This window comes from Arvicola amphibius, chromosome 4 (genome assembly GCF_903992535.2).
Source record: "Arvicola amphibius chromosome 4, mArvAmp1.2, whole genome shotgun sequence".
Classification (NCBI taxonomy): domain Eukaryota; kingdom Metazoa; phylum Chordata; class Mammalia; order Rodentia; family Cricetidae; genus Arvicola; species Arvicola amphibius.
In genome coordinates this window covers 44,285,931-44,299,968 of record NC_052050.1, presented here as the reverse complement: position 1 = coordinate 44,299,968, position 14,038 = coordinate 44,285,931, and the positions used below count along the sequence as shown (strand labels likewise).

The window sequence follows — 14,038 nt, the reverse complement described above, 5'->3', positions numbered from 1 at the left end:
GCTTAAGGGACACAGTAGGAACTGGAATCTTGTCTAGTCTGCAGTATTCCACTGCCCCAGGACAACAGGCTAATTCAACAGTAGAACGCTTGCCTAGAATGTATGTAATTTGAATTTGAGAAGGGCTGAATAGAATGGAGGTAAGAAAAAAGAAAAAAGTCTTCAAGAGCAAGTTCAACTGCTAGAGTAAAAAGCTCACCAAGCGCTGAGCCTAGACACACCTTAGGACAGCGGTTTCCTACATGCGGACCAACAACCCCTTCACAGAGGCCATCTAAGACCACTGAAGAACAAAGATATTTACATTATGGTTCCTAACAGTAGCAAAATTACAGTTATGAAGTAGCAATGGAAATAATTTTATGATTGAAGAATCACCACAGCACACTTAGGAAGGCTGAGAACCACTGCTCCAACAGAATGTAATATCTTTCAAGATCTTTTTACACTCCTTAAATTATTGAGGACATAAAAGACCTTGTGTCTATATAGACAGGTTCACCATATCAGAAATTAAGACTATCAAAAGTGGTAAGATGACTCAATGGATAAAGGTGCTTACTGCCAAGTCTGGAAACTGAATTCAATTCCTAGAATCCAGGTAGGCAGAATCAAACTCCTGAAAGTTGTCCTCTGACCTCATAAACACTACAGCACTAAAATATACTTCAAAGAAATTAAAATTAACAAGGGATGGGTATGGTTGTATAACAATAATCCCAATACTCAGAAGGAAGAGACAGGAGGATTGCATGTTCCAAAAGGCTATTATTTTTTTAAGAACTCCCCCCATCTATACTGCATTCTGTCTGCATATATTCCTGCACACTAGAAGAGGGCGCCAGACCTTACTATAGATGGTTGTGAGCCTCCATGTGTGGTTGCTGGGAATTGAACTGAGGACCTCTGAAAGAGCTGCCAGTGCTTTTAGCTGCTGAGTCAGCTCTCCAGCCCCAAATGGCTATTATTTAAAAGAAAGAAGCCAGGAGTAATGGAAATGCACCCAGGAAGTAGAGGCAGAGCAATCACTCTTGACTACATAGTATATGCAAGGCCAACCTAGACTTTACATTGAGATCCTGCTACAAAAAACAAAAACAGTAGGGGCTAAGAAAGATGACTTAATAGTTAGGAGCACTGAGTACTCTTCCAGGGAATCCAGGTTTAATTTCTAGCACCCACATGGTGGCTCAAAATCATTTATAACTTTAATTCCAGGGGATCAGTTGCCTACAAGCAGTATATAGACATACATGCACATAAAATAAATTTTAAAAATAGCAAAAGATTCATTTTATGTTACATATTGCAATTTAAAAAGTTAGTTGTAAGCCGGGCGGTGGTGGCGCACGCCTTTAATCCCAGCACTCGGGAGGCAGAGACAGGCGGATCTCTGTGAGTTCGAGGCCAGCCTGGTCTCAAGAGCTAGTTCCAGGACAGGCTCTAAAAAAGCTGCAGAGAAACCCTGTCTCGAAAAACCAAAAAAAAAAAAAAAAGAAAAAAGAAAAAAAAAGTTAGTTGTACATATATGCCAAGACCAAGTGGGGTTTATGTTAGTATTTAAAAGAGTGGTCTCACTTTAGGAAAATTTATCAATGTAATCCACAATAAACTGGCAGAGCTGCAACCGCAGGTCTGAGGTATCGCAGGCAGGCATGAGACAACATGAACACAACCCACTTTGTCATCAAGTCTGGGACACTTCCCTAGCTCCAAATGTTTACGTAAATCTCTCCATCAAATCATTAGCTGTCAACTAAGATAACAGACTTCAATGGCAACGAAAGGACATAACCTTATAGAATTAATTCAGAAAAGTTACTACCAAAACTGGCTAGGATGCAGCTCAGGAATGGTATGTGCTTTGCACATACAAGGCTCTGGGTCACAAAAATATGTAATAATAATTAAACATTTTTAAAAAGCATGGGACTGGGGAGAGATGACTCAGTAGGTAAGAACACTGGGCTGTTCTTCCAGAGGACCTGGGTTCAATTCCCAGAACACACATGGCGGCTCACAACTGTTTGTGACTCCAGTTCCAGGGGATAGATAACCTTATAAAGATAAACATACAGGCAAAACAGTAATACACATGAAATAAAAATAAATTTAAAAAAGCAAACAAACTGAGATTTTGTCATTGTTGTTAATATATGATATGACTTTAATCTCCAGTTTTCAGGCAAAAACATGTTACCCATAATGGACAAGGTATGTCTGAAGAACTAAAACCATTTCTAAAGAACTAAAGAAAAGTATGAGCAAAGTGTCTCATCAAACAGAGACCAAATTATCTCAACAAATTAGAGATAAAACTACTGTAAGGAAGGAAGGAGGGAGAGTAGGAGAGAGGAAAGGAAGGAAAAAAGAAAGAGGAGGGAAGATAGAAAATTCTGGAGTTGAAAAATACAAACACTATATTGTGCACTAATTTCGGAAGGGAAATTTTTTTAAAATTGTTTTTGTTTTTCGAGACAGGATTTCTCTGTAGGAGCTTTGGAGCCTGTCCTGGAACTAGTTCTTGTAAACCAGGCTGGCCTTGAACTCACAGAGATCCACCTGCCTCTGCTTCCTGAGTGCTGGGATTAAGGGCGTGCGCCACCACTGCCCAGCTAGGAATTTTTTTTTTTTTTTTTTAATTTGCCCAACTTGGGTATATTTGGTCAAAAGCACATAGACACAAACAAGATTGACAAAGTAATTTTATTTATCTATAAAGCTTAAGATCAGTATCACTCTCCTGAGAGGGCACCGCAGCTCGCCGTCTTTGCCCTCTCAGCACTGCGCACAACAGGACTCTTTTCATCCCGCCCATTTTTGAACATCTCAGCAGTTTAGTGCATCCTTGTCTCTATTTTGTTATGCTTTCTTCTCAATGCTGGACAAGATTCTTAGCAAAATTTCAGAATTAAACACGTCACTGTTGCTATTTAAACACATCCAGTATTATGAATTTAGTAGGAATTTAGCAGTATATGAGAAAATATAACATTAGCTAATATAACATAGATAACATCTATATTTCCTGACATTTTCATGAATATGATATACTTTCTATCTATATAAAACTGTCATTTATTTGAATGATACAAGACTACATGCAGAGCAATAGGAAATTACCTTATAAATGATGAAAAGCCACAGTACAACATCAATTCAACTCTATTATAATGCTCAGCTAGATTAAAATTTTACTTTGTCTCATCATCGATTAGCCAAACAGGCTTCCAACCAAAATGAAATTAGTTTTTTGTTATAAACCATAAATGATAAATGCAGGTTTTTGGTAATTTATGTATTTTAGAAATGTAGTTTTTGTCTCTTGACCTAAGCAAGTATTCTACCATCAAGTTACACCCCCAGTCTTCCATCAGCTTCCTATTGTACAACATCTCAGATAGCCCAGGCTGGTCTTTTAATTTTGCTGTGTAGCCAGGAGTAGCTCTAAACTTCTGATCGTTCTTTCTTCACTTTCCCTAATGCTGGAATTACAGGTTTGTGCCACCATGCTTGGCTATAGTTTTTGTTTTTTTTTTTTTTTTAAGACAGGGTCCTGGAACTTCCTCTGTAGACCAGGTGGCCCCCACTCAGAGATTCACCTATTTCTGTCTCCTGAGTGCTGGGATTAAAGGCAAGAGCCACCACCACCCAGCACTGGCTACAGTTCTTCTATCTGTAGTCTTTTTTTTTTTTTTTTATAAAAGATTTATTTATTTATTATGTATACAGTATTCTTAGTACTTTGCCTGCAGGCCAGAAGAAGGCACCAGATCTCATTACAGATGGTTGTGAGCCACCATGTGGTTGCTGGGAATTGAACTCAGGACCTTTGGAAGAGCAGGAGGTGCTCTAAACCACTGAGCCCTCTCTCCTGCCCAAGTATCTGTAGTCTTAATTAGGTTTGTAAAATCTATCCTTATTTATTTATCCTCTTCTGGTGTACACTGGGTATAGTGTTTCTCCTACAGTATTTATTCAGTGCTTCCCATCTTGATGAAAATGCTGAACAAGTAAAGGACCATACTATGGCTTGAGTTTATACATGAAATATACACACAAACACACATGTGTGTGTATCTAAGAATGAATTTTAGCTTTCTGTTTTAGCATTAGTTCAGTTTTGTTTTGACCCTAAAACAACAATTTTCAGCTGTATATAGCTAAAGTATGCTGTAAAACTAAATCTCATGTGTACATTTTTGCTTAGAAATAAGCATTTTAATTGGTAAGATTGAAAGGAAAATTTACTGAGCTCAGTAAAATAAGCAAGTACTTACCATGGATAAACATCTAAAATGAAGTTTCATGTTTAATCTGCCTTCTAACATATGGTTTTATTCTATTAGCCACAAATTATGTTGTGACACGTGATATATTTGTTATCATGGGTACTTCTGAAAAGAACCACAGGCCAGGCATGGTAATACCACTTGTGCTACTCAGGAAGCCAAGGCAGGAGGATCACAAGTTCAAAGTCTGCTAAGTCAAAAACAAGAAAGATGAGAAGGGAGACAGAAATTATGCGGACCAGGAAGGAGTCACAAGTGACAGGCTGTGGGACAGATTCAGCTACCTGTGGTGTAAATAGAATTGCATTACTGGGCTGAAGAGACGTCTCCGTGGTAAATAAAGCTAGCTCTGCAATCATGAGGACCAGAGTTCAGATCTCACATAATAAACTGGGTACCTCCACAAACCCCAGCGCTGAGGGGTGTGGGTAAGAACTGCTGGGTCTTGCTGGCTTCTAGCCTGAGGTTCAGGCAGAGACCCTGTCTCACAAGAAACAAATGGAGAGTGACCTCCTGGCCTCCACCCACAGTGTGTGCACTGGGAAAAAACAGAGTATCACATCAAAAACCAAAAAGCATCATGGAAGTAGCTTTTGCTCTCAATTCTGAAGGGTGACTACAGTGTGGACACGTAGAGTTGTATGCAGAAAACTTTCACTGTGAAGAAAAACAACGTAAGAACTAATACCACGGCGGTGTACTTTGCATGGAAACAGAATTAGGTGAAAATGCTAACAGGCATTGAAGGTCAAAGCGTTAGAGCAAGAGCTGAGGTCAAGAGCTGAGGAGTAATAAAATGATTAGAACTGTGTTTTACAAAGATCAGACTGACAACAGTATTTAAAATGGATATAAAAAGGAAAGCAATAAGGAAAATATTTTTTAAAGCTTTTGAAATAATTCAAAATATAGGCATAAAAAACCTGGTAACCAAAGGACTGGAAGAAAGAATAAACTGGGAAAATTGTGACTCACATATTGGTATGATCAAAACCTACTCAGAAGGCCGGACAGAACATCAGAACATGCTTTCTCACTCAGGGGCAAGAACTTCTCACTTCCTTTGCTATCTTCTCGCCTCTAATAAAAACCAGTAAATATTCCTACCTAGTTCAGATATACATACATACATACATACATACATATATAATATATATGATTTTTGAGACAGGGTTTCTTTGGAACTAGCTCGTGTAGACCAGGCTAGCCTCGAACCACCTCCCAACCTAGTTCAGATATTTTTAAAAAGACACATAAATAAAAGTACAAAACTACCACTTTTCTATGCAAAGTTAACCATGGGGTTAGGGATGACTAGGTAAAGTGGCTTTCAAAGGTGGATGCAGCAGCCTCACCTGTAACTCCACTGCTTTGATGACAAGGTGGGAGGCAGGAAGAGAATTCCTGGGAGCTGGAGAGTCAGCTAGCCTGGAATATGTGACAGTAAACAACAAAGGGTGTGCCCCAAATAAGGGGCAGACAAGAACCCACATCTCAGCTTGTTCTCTCACCTCCACATAGCTGCTTTGGCATAAGATGCATGCACACACGCATACAAGCCCTCAAAGATAAAGAAACAAAACCAATCCTAAAGATAAGTACTTCAACAGCACAGAATTTATGTGCTAGTGCCCCCTCTGCTGGACCACTGGGATACAGTATGATCTAAGGCAGGATCTTTGGGGATGAGCTGTGAGAAAACAAACAAACTAAAAAGCAAGCGCTTTGCTTTGCAGTAGCTTTTCTCCAGCTGGACCTAATGCTCTTCTGAGGAGGGAATCCATAAAGTCTATTTCTACATATTAGGAGTACTCTAGAAATTTTATGGCTGTTTAAACAGTTGCTTATGAAAAAAAGAGGTTTTAACATGACTTAGACTTCACAAATATTTAATCTACTTTACTTCTCTGTACAAAGAAAAACTGGAATGAAGCAGATGTTTTATAGGCATGTAAACTATTATGAGGAACAGTTTTACACCCTGTTCATTAAGAATTAAACTATAACTCCCTTGTCAACTGCTGCTGGGGAGGTTCCACCAATGGAAGACCAAGGTTAAGATGATGCCAGGGTTATTTCTCCCTGTCTTCCTCCCTCCCTAAAACGCCATCTCTACAGTGGTTTCAGATTCTTCTGCTATCTAGATAAGCCCAGTTCCCACCAGGTGTTTTTTTTGGTCCCTAGGTTCCAAAGCCCATCATATCCCTCCATGTATCAACTATTGCTTCTTCCTACTGCCACTCTCAGGTCACCTCACCATTTCCTATTTGGCTTCTCAAGTCTTCTATAACTTAAATGACTAAAGTTCCCTTATGGAATGGAATGGAGGAAGGAAGCTAGAGCAAAATGGTCCATGAATCTCTCTTTGACCCTAGGGTACCCTGATTCAGATACCACCACCCTCATTTCACATCAGAAAAGAACCAGCAGAGCATCATGTTGCTTTGTTTACAATGCATGTCAGGATGATTTAAAGGAATGATAAACCACCCAAGCTTTCTGTAGGCTCTGCAGTAAATTATTTGAAAGAATGGTTTGTGTATTAAAACAAGCCACAGGCAATTCAATGGGAAATAGTCTTTTTTCAACAAATACTGTTGGAAGAACTGCATGGCTATGTGCAAAAGAATGAAATTCAATCACTACTTCAGACAGCAAACAAAAGTTAATGCAAAGTTGATCAAAGACATGGGGTCTTTGATCAAGAAATGTCTGTTCATATCATTTACCTATTCTTAATACTAGGTTGGCACTTTTAGGTGTTATAATAATTCTTTGTGTATTCTACTACAACTGCTTACTTAGATATATGATTTGTAAATCTCTTTTTCCCTTTTTGTTGCTTTTTGGCTTGGTTATGTTTGTTTTGGTTTTTAGTGTTTTGAGGCAGAGTTTCTCTATGTAACACCTCTGTCTGTCCTCGAACATCCTGTAGACCAGGCTGGCTCAAACTCACAGAGACCCGCCTGCCTCTGCCTCCCGAGTGCGCCAGCACCGCCCGGCTGGTGATTGCAGTTCTAGGAACATATCTAACTCAAGTGAAAAACGATGCCATACAAAAGCCTATATCCATACAGGTGTTCATATCAGTATTAATTATATCCATACAGGTGTTCATATCAGTATTGACGATAGCCGGGAGCTCAAGCACGCCAACTGATAAGTAAATAAAATGTATAATGAATTATTATTCAGTAATAAAGAGTGGGGGTTGAAGGAATGGCTCAGTTGGTAAGATCCCTTGCTGTACAAGAATGAAGACCTGACTTTGAATCCCCAGCATCCACACAAAACTAAGAGAGCATGTAATCCCAGCACTGGGAGTGCAGACAAGTGGATCTGGGAAGATCATTAACTGGCTAGCCTCGCCCAAATGGCAAGCTTCCAGTTCACTGTGAGACCTGTCTCAAGGCAATAACACACATCCATGTGCCATGGCAAGAGTATGTCCACTCACATACTCGTACAAAATAAATAATTATGAAAGAAACTTTAAACATTCCAATGAGTAATTCTAAAACTGCATCTACTTTTCCAATGTGCTGAAAAATCCACATATTGTACGTCAACTCTCTTCCCCTGCACCCTGTGCTAACCCTAGCAACTAGAACAGCCTTCTTAGAGTGCGGCTGGTCAAAGAGCTCAGCAGGAGAAGGTGCTATGCCAAGCCTGATAAACCTGCAGTCAATTCTAGGAACCTGAGTGATGGGGGGGAACGAACTGACTCCCTGAGCTGTCCTCTGACTTCCATGCGTGTGTCATGGCAAACGTGCCCACACATACACAAAATAAAAAATATAAAATAAATTCTTAATGCAGTATTCAACCATCATGTTCCTGGTGAAGTCTGTTTGTTCCCCCTGCTTTCCTCTAACCTGGGAACAAAGCTTAGATCTCCATCTCCTATCTGAACTACCATAGAAGACTTATAACAAGCCTGGATTCTAATCTCTTCTCCTCCCCACTCCCATTTCTTTGAGACAAGGTTTTCTTTTCTTTTCTTTGTTTGTTTGTTTGTTTGTCTGTTTGTTTTCTTGAGACAGGGTTTCTCTGTAACTTTGGAGCCTATCCTGGAACTAGCTCTTGTAGACCAGGCTGGCCTCGAACTCACAAAGATCCACCTGCCTCTGCCTCCCAAGTGCTAGGATTAAAGGCGTGCGCCACCACTGCCCGGCTAAGACAAGGTTTTCTTACACCAAAGTCCAGGCTGCCCTCAAACTCTTGACTCTCCAACCTTAAGACTTTCTCCCCTTCTGTGCTTCTCAAGATGAACACAAGGTAAAATAGATGCCATCACTATACCAACTAAACACAGTACTCAAAAACTACTTAAAATTGTCAAGTTGACACTTCACATAAGCAGGGCAAGATATTCCACAATCTGGGCTCAGCTTCTTAAAACCTCACTGCAACATTGTTTCTCCAAGCATTCTCTTACCTAAACATACTATTCCACAAAAATGCCTTGCAATTTATGCTTTGTTCTCTCTCAACTTAAATGATCTCCACCTTTTTTCATTCAAATCTAAACCAGCTTTGAAAGCTGTTTAAATAGCTATTCCTGCATGGTGTTCCTTCAGCAAAGTAATTTTGTCTTCGATATTTCAGTAACACATTTAAATGCTCAATTATTAAAATAAAACAAGAAAGAAAAATGGGAAAAATGTAGATATGAGGATCTGATGGACCCATGTCCAAATTTTATCATTACATTTACTTATGTGTGCGTGTAGGCACACAGGTGGAGGAAGTCAGAAAACAAATCAGAGTCAGTCCTCTCTCTACCACACGAGTCCTGGACACTGAGCTCAGGCTTGGTACCGGACTGAACCATCTAGCTGTCTCCTGTGTTCAAATCTTAATCTTACCATTGACTTATTAGCTCCATGGAGTAGTAATGGAAAAATTTCTTAACTTGTTCCAACTTCAACCTCATCTGTGAGATGAAAATAATGTATATATCACAGGATAATCGTGACTATCCAAGTAAACTAGGTACATAGGAATCGTCAGTAATTTAATTTTTTTTCCAAATTTCCGCCTGCCTCAGTGTTTACTGGTGTCTCTACTACTGAACTCTAAACTGGTTGAAAGCATCACTATGCAGATGGCTTTCAATTTACGAGGGAGTTAATTCCTGAAAAGTCTAGTCATCCTAAGTAAAAAACATCTATTATTGCTAGGTGTTGTATATGTGCCTTTAATCCCAGCACTCAGAAAGCAGAGACAGAGACAGGCAGAGCTTTTTGAGTCCAAGGCCAGCATGGTCTACGCATTAAGTTCCAGGCCAGCCAGGCTAAAGTGAAACCCTGTCTCAAAACAAAAACAAACACCACCACCAAAATATATTGACTGCACCTTAACCTCCCAAACATAATCGCTTGGGAATGCATTGTACTGTAGATGGGTTATTCACCCTCAAGATCCCATGGCTGTTCTCTACCTGTGTGCAGGAAGAATGCTGTACAGCCAGTCCAGGAAGCCCAAAATTCCAAGTACGCCTTTACTGACTGTGCACTGTTTTTGCATTATCATAGAGCAAAAACTCATAAGCTGAGTCCATGTAAGGTTATGAGCATCTATGTATGATGCCCACCCCCACAACTGTTACCTACAGCTATGGAACTAATCAACTCTTGACAGGCATGTAGCACATGCCTGGTTCCTATGACCTGGAGGGAGATCAGGGCAGTCAGTCTGGGCTACATACATCCTGAGTTCCAGGCCAGCCCGTTATACACGGAGCTCTTGCTTCAAAGCAAACACGCAAAACAAACTGAGCTAATAAAAATTTCAAGTTTTATATGTAAGTTTAATTTTTAAAATCCACAAAGTAAATATAATCTTTTTCAAAAAAGGGGGCACAGTATACAAAATATCTACCTGTACTTATAAATAATTAAAAAATCTGAAAGAGACGTTATTTTCTGCCAAAAGCAAAAGAGGTGATAGATTAGTCTGATCCAAGAGTCTTCAAGAAACATAAACAACTTTAATGTTAAGTTAAGCACACACAGGAGCTGGAGAGATGGCTCAGAGGTTAAGAGATGGCTCTTCCAGAGGACCCAGGTTCAGTTCCCAGCACCCACATGGCAGCTCACAATTGTCTGTAACTCCAGGATCCAACCCTGTCACATAGACGTTTATTCAGGCAAAATACCAATGCACCCAAAACTAAAAAGAAAAGAAAAGATAAGCACACACTTGGGGGCTGTTTTTGAAAAAAATAAAAAACACCTGGGTTTCAGAGGAAACTACTACTTTGGCTGTTAAAATGGAAAATGTTCATAAAGATACTACAGTTTTATCAAAACTGTATGTATCCAATAGCTCAATTATAACAAAGCAATTGTATTTAACAGGCACTGAAGGAATAACTACAAAAACCATTTATGCACAAAGAAATTGAAGAAATAACTACAAAAACCATTTCACAAAGAAATTGTCATTCTAGATCAGTACATATCAGAAACTAAGAAAAACTTCTAGGAAGCAGGTAGCATCCTAGCTCATTCCTAGAAACATGTCAACAAATTTGTAGCATCGCTATTCGAGTCTGGAAAGAATGTACAAAACTACAAGTAACTAAGTTAGCGCGGGGTGGGGTTGGGGGGAGGGATCTTCAGTCATTTGGAAAATAACAGCAGAGCTCTCTTTAAACGGTCCTTTTGAAGGGTCTGTAAATACTCCAAAACCAAGGGGAAGAACAAGTCTACAAGCAGTTTTTAAAATGTTCTACTGATGTAGGAGTAAAAATAGGGGTTTCCTTACCTCATCATCATCAGAATCATTCCCAAATACAGACGGTTTTTGCAAAACTCGGTGCAACGGCTGTGTTTTCTTTGGCAAAAGAAGCCCATACCTGCATATTTTTTTTTGAAATAGAAATCACACCATTATCTTTAAATGTTAAAACACAACAAATCCACTACTTCTTCCGGATGAATTTCCCAAATTAAAACATAATCATTCAACCTATGAACACATAACGGACTTGCTGTTTTGCAGTGACCTCAAGATTCTAATGTATCATGATTTTATAATTATTATTTCTCTAACTGGACCAAACTCGAACATTGTTTTTACTATGGAAGAGAAGTAAATGAAGAATACAGGAATGTTTTACCCAGTGAAGTGGCAGTAATCTTTAACAGGCACACGTTAGAGTCATGTTCTTTTCAAATTTGCTGAAAACCAAAACCTGGCCTCTGGCTGTTCCCACTACTGTGGACTTACACAGTTCTTAAGTTCTTGATAATGAATCCACTTAAACTTTTAAAAGAACTACTGAGAACGCCAAGTAGAATGGCTAGTTCCCATTCGCTGGTTGGCCTCAAAAGCTTTTGTCTGCGGGCGCGTCACCACAGGGAAAGTTCCCCCACCATCGACTGAGCTCGCTTTGTCTAAGCGCCTTTGGGAATCGTCAGCAGATTCAACTCAGCTCGTTTCTCGAGGTTTTGGCTTTTAAAATGCAGAGGCCACGGGACGTGGCAGCGGAAGGTTTACACGCTCAAGGCAAAACCTCTAGGCACTTTTACAGTCTTTGTGTCTTTCACGGCAGCGGACACCCAGGTCTCCTAGATGCCTACCCTTTTCTGGGGCTTCTCAGCACCACACTCCTAACACAGGAGGGAGGGTGGGAAGCAGGCCTTGAGCTTCTGCCCAGGAGAACGGGGCCTCTAAGAACCCAGGAGTTTCTCTTCTCTGTGCCCCTGAGCGCATCCAACCGGGAGAAACTCAAGCGCGGGGTAGGAAGCAAGACTGAGGGGCCTCAGACCGAGCTTTTGGGAAATAGAAAAGTCTCGCTCTCTGCCCCTCAGCCTAACTTCCTTTATTTCCTCACAAGTTTCTCAAACTTCGGGCTTGCATCCTGGAAAAATGTACGGGTCGGGGGTGGGGACTCTATGTTGCTCAGGATTCCTCGCCTTCTCCCGCCTCTAGCCCTGGCGGCAGCGGCCCTGCACTTCCGGCGACCTCTGACGTCTCAGCCTAAAGACTCGGTCTCCCTGGCTGCTTACTCCCCAGCCGGACCCTATCTCCCGCATCACTCACTGCCTGCCCGGGATCGCCATCTTGTTCCCGTCTCCGCTGGACGTGGCCGACGCGGACGTGACGCTAACGCCGACGTGAGTACGCGCACTTCCGGTGGCCGGAACTCGGTTAGCGGCTGGATGTCGTCCTGGAGTTGTTTGCACGACTTTGGGACGCCGTGTCGTACCGCCGAGTTTGCGGAAGTCGACGATCGGAGGGGGACGACAGAGTTGGCTCGGGAAGCGCGGTCCTGGGACGAGCCGCGTCACCAAAGATAGTATTAGAATCAAATCCAACCGCGCGCTGCTGCGGCTGCTGCTATATCCGGACCGGGTGGGGGTGGGGCCAGCAATCTGAATTTTAATAAGCTTCCAAATGGCTACCTACAACCCCGCGATTTGTTTTCCTTCTCAGCTGTGCAATGTAGCTGGCCAGTGAGAACTGATTATTTTCTTCAAACAGGCTCTTGCTATATAACTCCAACTGCCCTAGAACTCAGATCCTCCTGCCTCAGCTTTCGGAATGCTGGAGTTGCAGGCCCTAGCCGAGAACTGAAATTGTTTTAACAATACTGATGGTGCCACTAGTCAAAGGGAACAGCGTCTTATCTGAGGCTTTTTTTTTTTGCATCTTTACTTGAGTCAGTCTTGCTATGTAGTCCAGAATATCCTACTTCAGCCTCCTGAGTGATGGTGATCCATTGCAGGTTTGCCACCGAATTTTAAAATAACAACAAAACCCCTCTGGCCACATTTCGTCTGTGTGTCCACCATTCTAAACTAGTCATAGAACATTAAGAAACCAGTCACAAAAAGGTTGTTAAGTCTGTACAATTGTTTCTCAGTTCTGCCTTTTTCTCATATTTGGAAGTTAAATGAATATGTGGGATGGTATCATTAGGAAGTAACGCTGAGGTCTGGATTTATCTTACAAAGGTAGAACGCTTACCTGGCCTAAAGCCCTGGGTTTGAACTCTTGTAGTGATGAGCTGCGGGCAGGCCTGCTTTTCGTTCTGCCCAGCTCCCCCATGGCTAGCTTAGCCCCCGAAATAACAACACACAATTGTATTCTTTTAAACACTGCCTGGCCCATTAGCTCTAGCCTCTTACTGGCTAATTCTCACATCTTGCTTTAACCCATATTTAGTAATGTGTGTAGTACCACAAGGTGATGGCTTACCTGAAAAGATTCAGCATGTCTGACCTGGTGGCTGGCTTCATGGCAACTGTCTCTGAGAGAAGAGGCACGGCAATTGCCTAACTTCCCTTCTTTCCAGCATTCTGTTCTCTCTACTCCACCCACCTAAGGGCTGGCCTATCAAATGGGCCAAGGCAGTTTCTTTATTAACCAGTGAAATCAACACAAACAGAAGACTCTTCCACATCAAACTCTAGCACTGCAAAAGAGATGAGAATGACCCTTTATTCATTCCTGTCTTGTTTTGGTACAACTAGCTTTGTTTTGATTAATGTTAGTATAGTATATCTTTTTATCTTTTTACTTTAACCAGTTTTAACCTACTTGTGATATGTTTATATTTATGTTGGATTTCTTGCTGATAGCATACAGCCGAGTCTTCCTTTTATATGCACTGTTTGATAATCTCATTTTAATTTGAATATTTAACTATTTTCATTAAAGTGATTATAAACTCACTGTTACTTGCTTTCCGTTTTCCTCGTATGTCCTTTGTCCACTGCTTACTCCCAGGCACT

At 40.9% G+C, this 14,038-nt stretch overlaps 1 protein-coding gene across 1 annotated transcript in view; it reads right to left on the bottom strand.

Moving 5' to 3' along the window:
* The window catches only part of Nsrp1 (nuclear speckle splicing regulatory protein 1), a 31,232-nt gene extending 18,727 nt beyond the window's left edge, over positions 1 to 12,505 (bottom strand). The window contains 2 exon segments of the mRNA XM_038326610.2: positions 11,064 to 11,154; positions 12,345 to 12,505. Of these exon segments, the coding sequence (XP_038182538.1) occupies positions 11,064 to 11,154; positions 12,345 to 12,364 (111 nt within the window). The 5' untranslated portion in view covers positions 12,365 to 12,505.
* Positions 12,506 to 14,038: the final 1,533 nt, after the last annotated feature.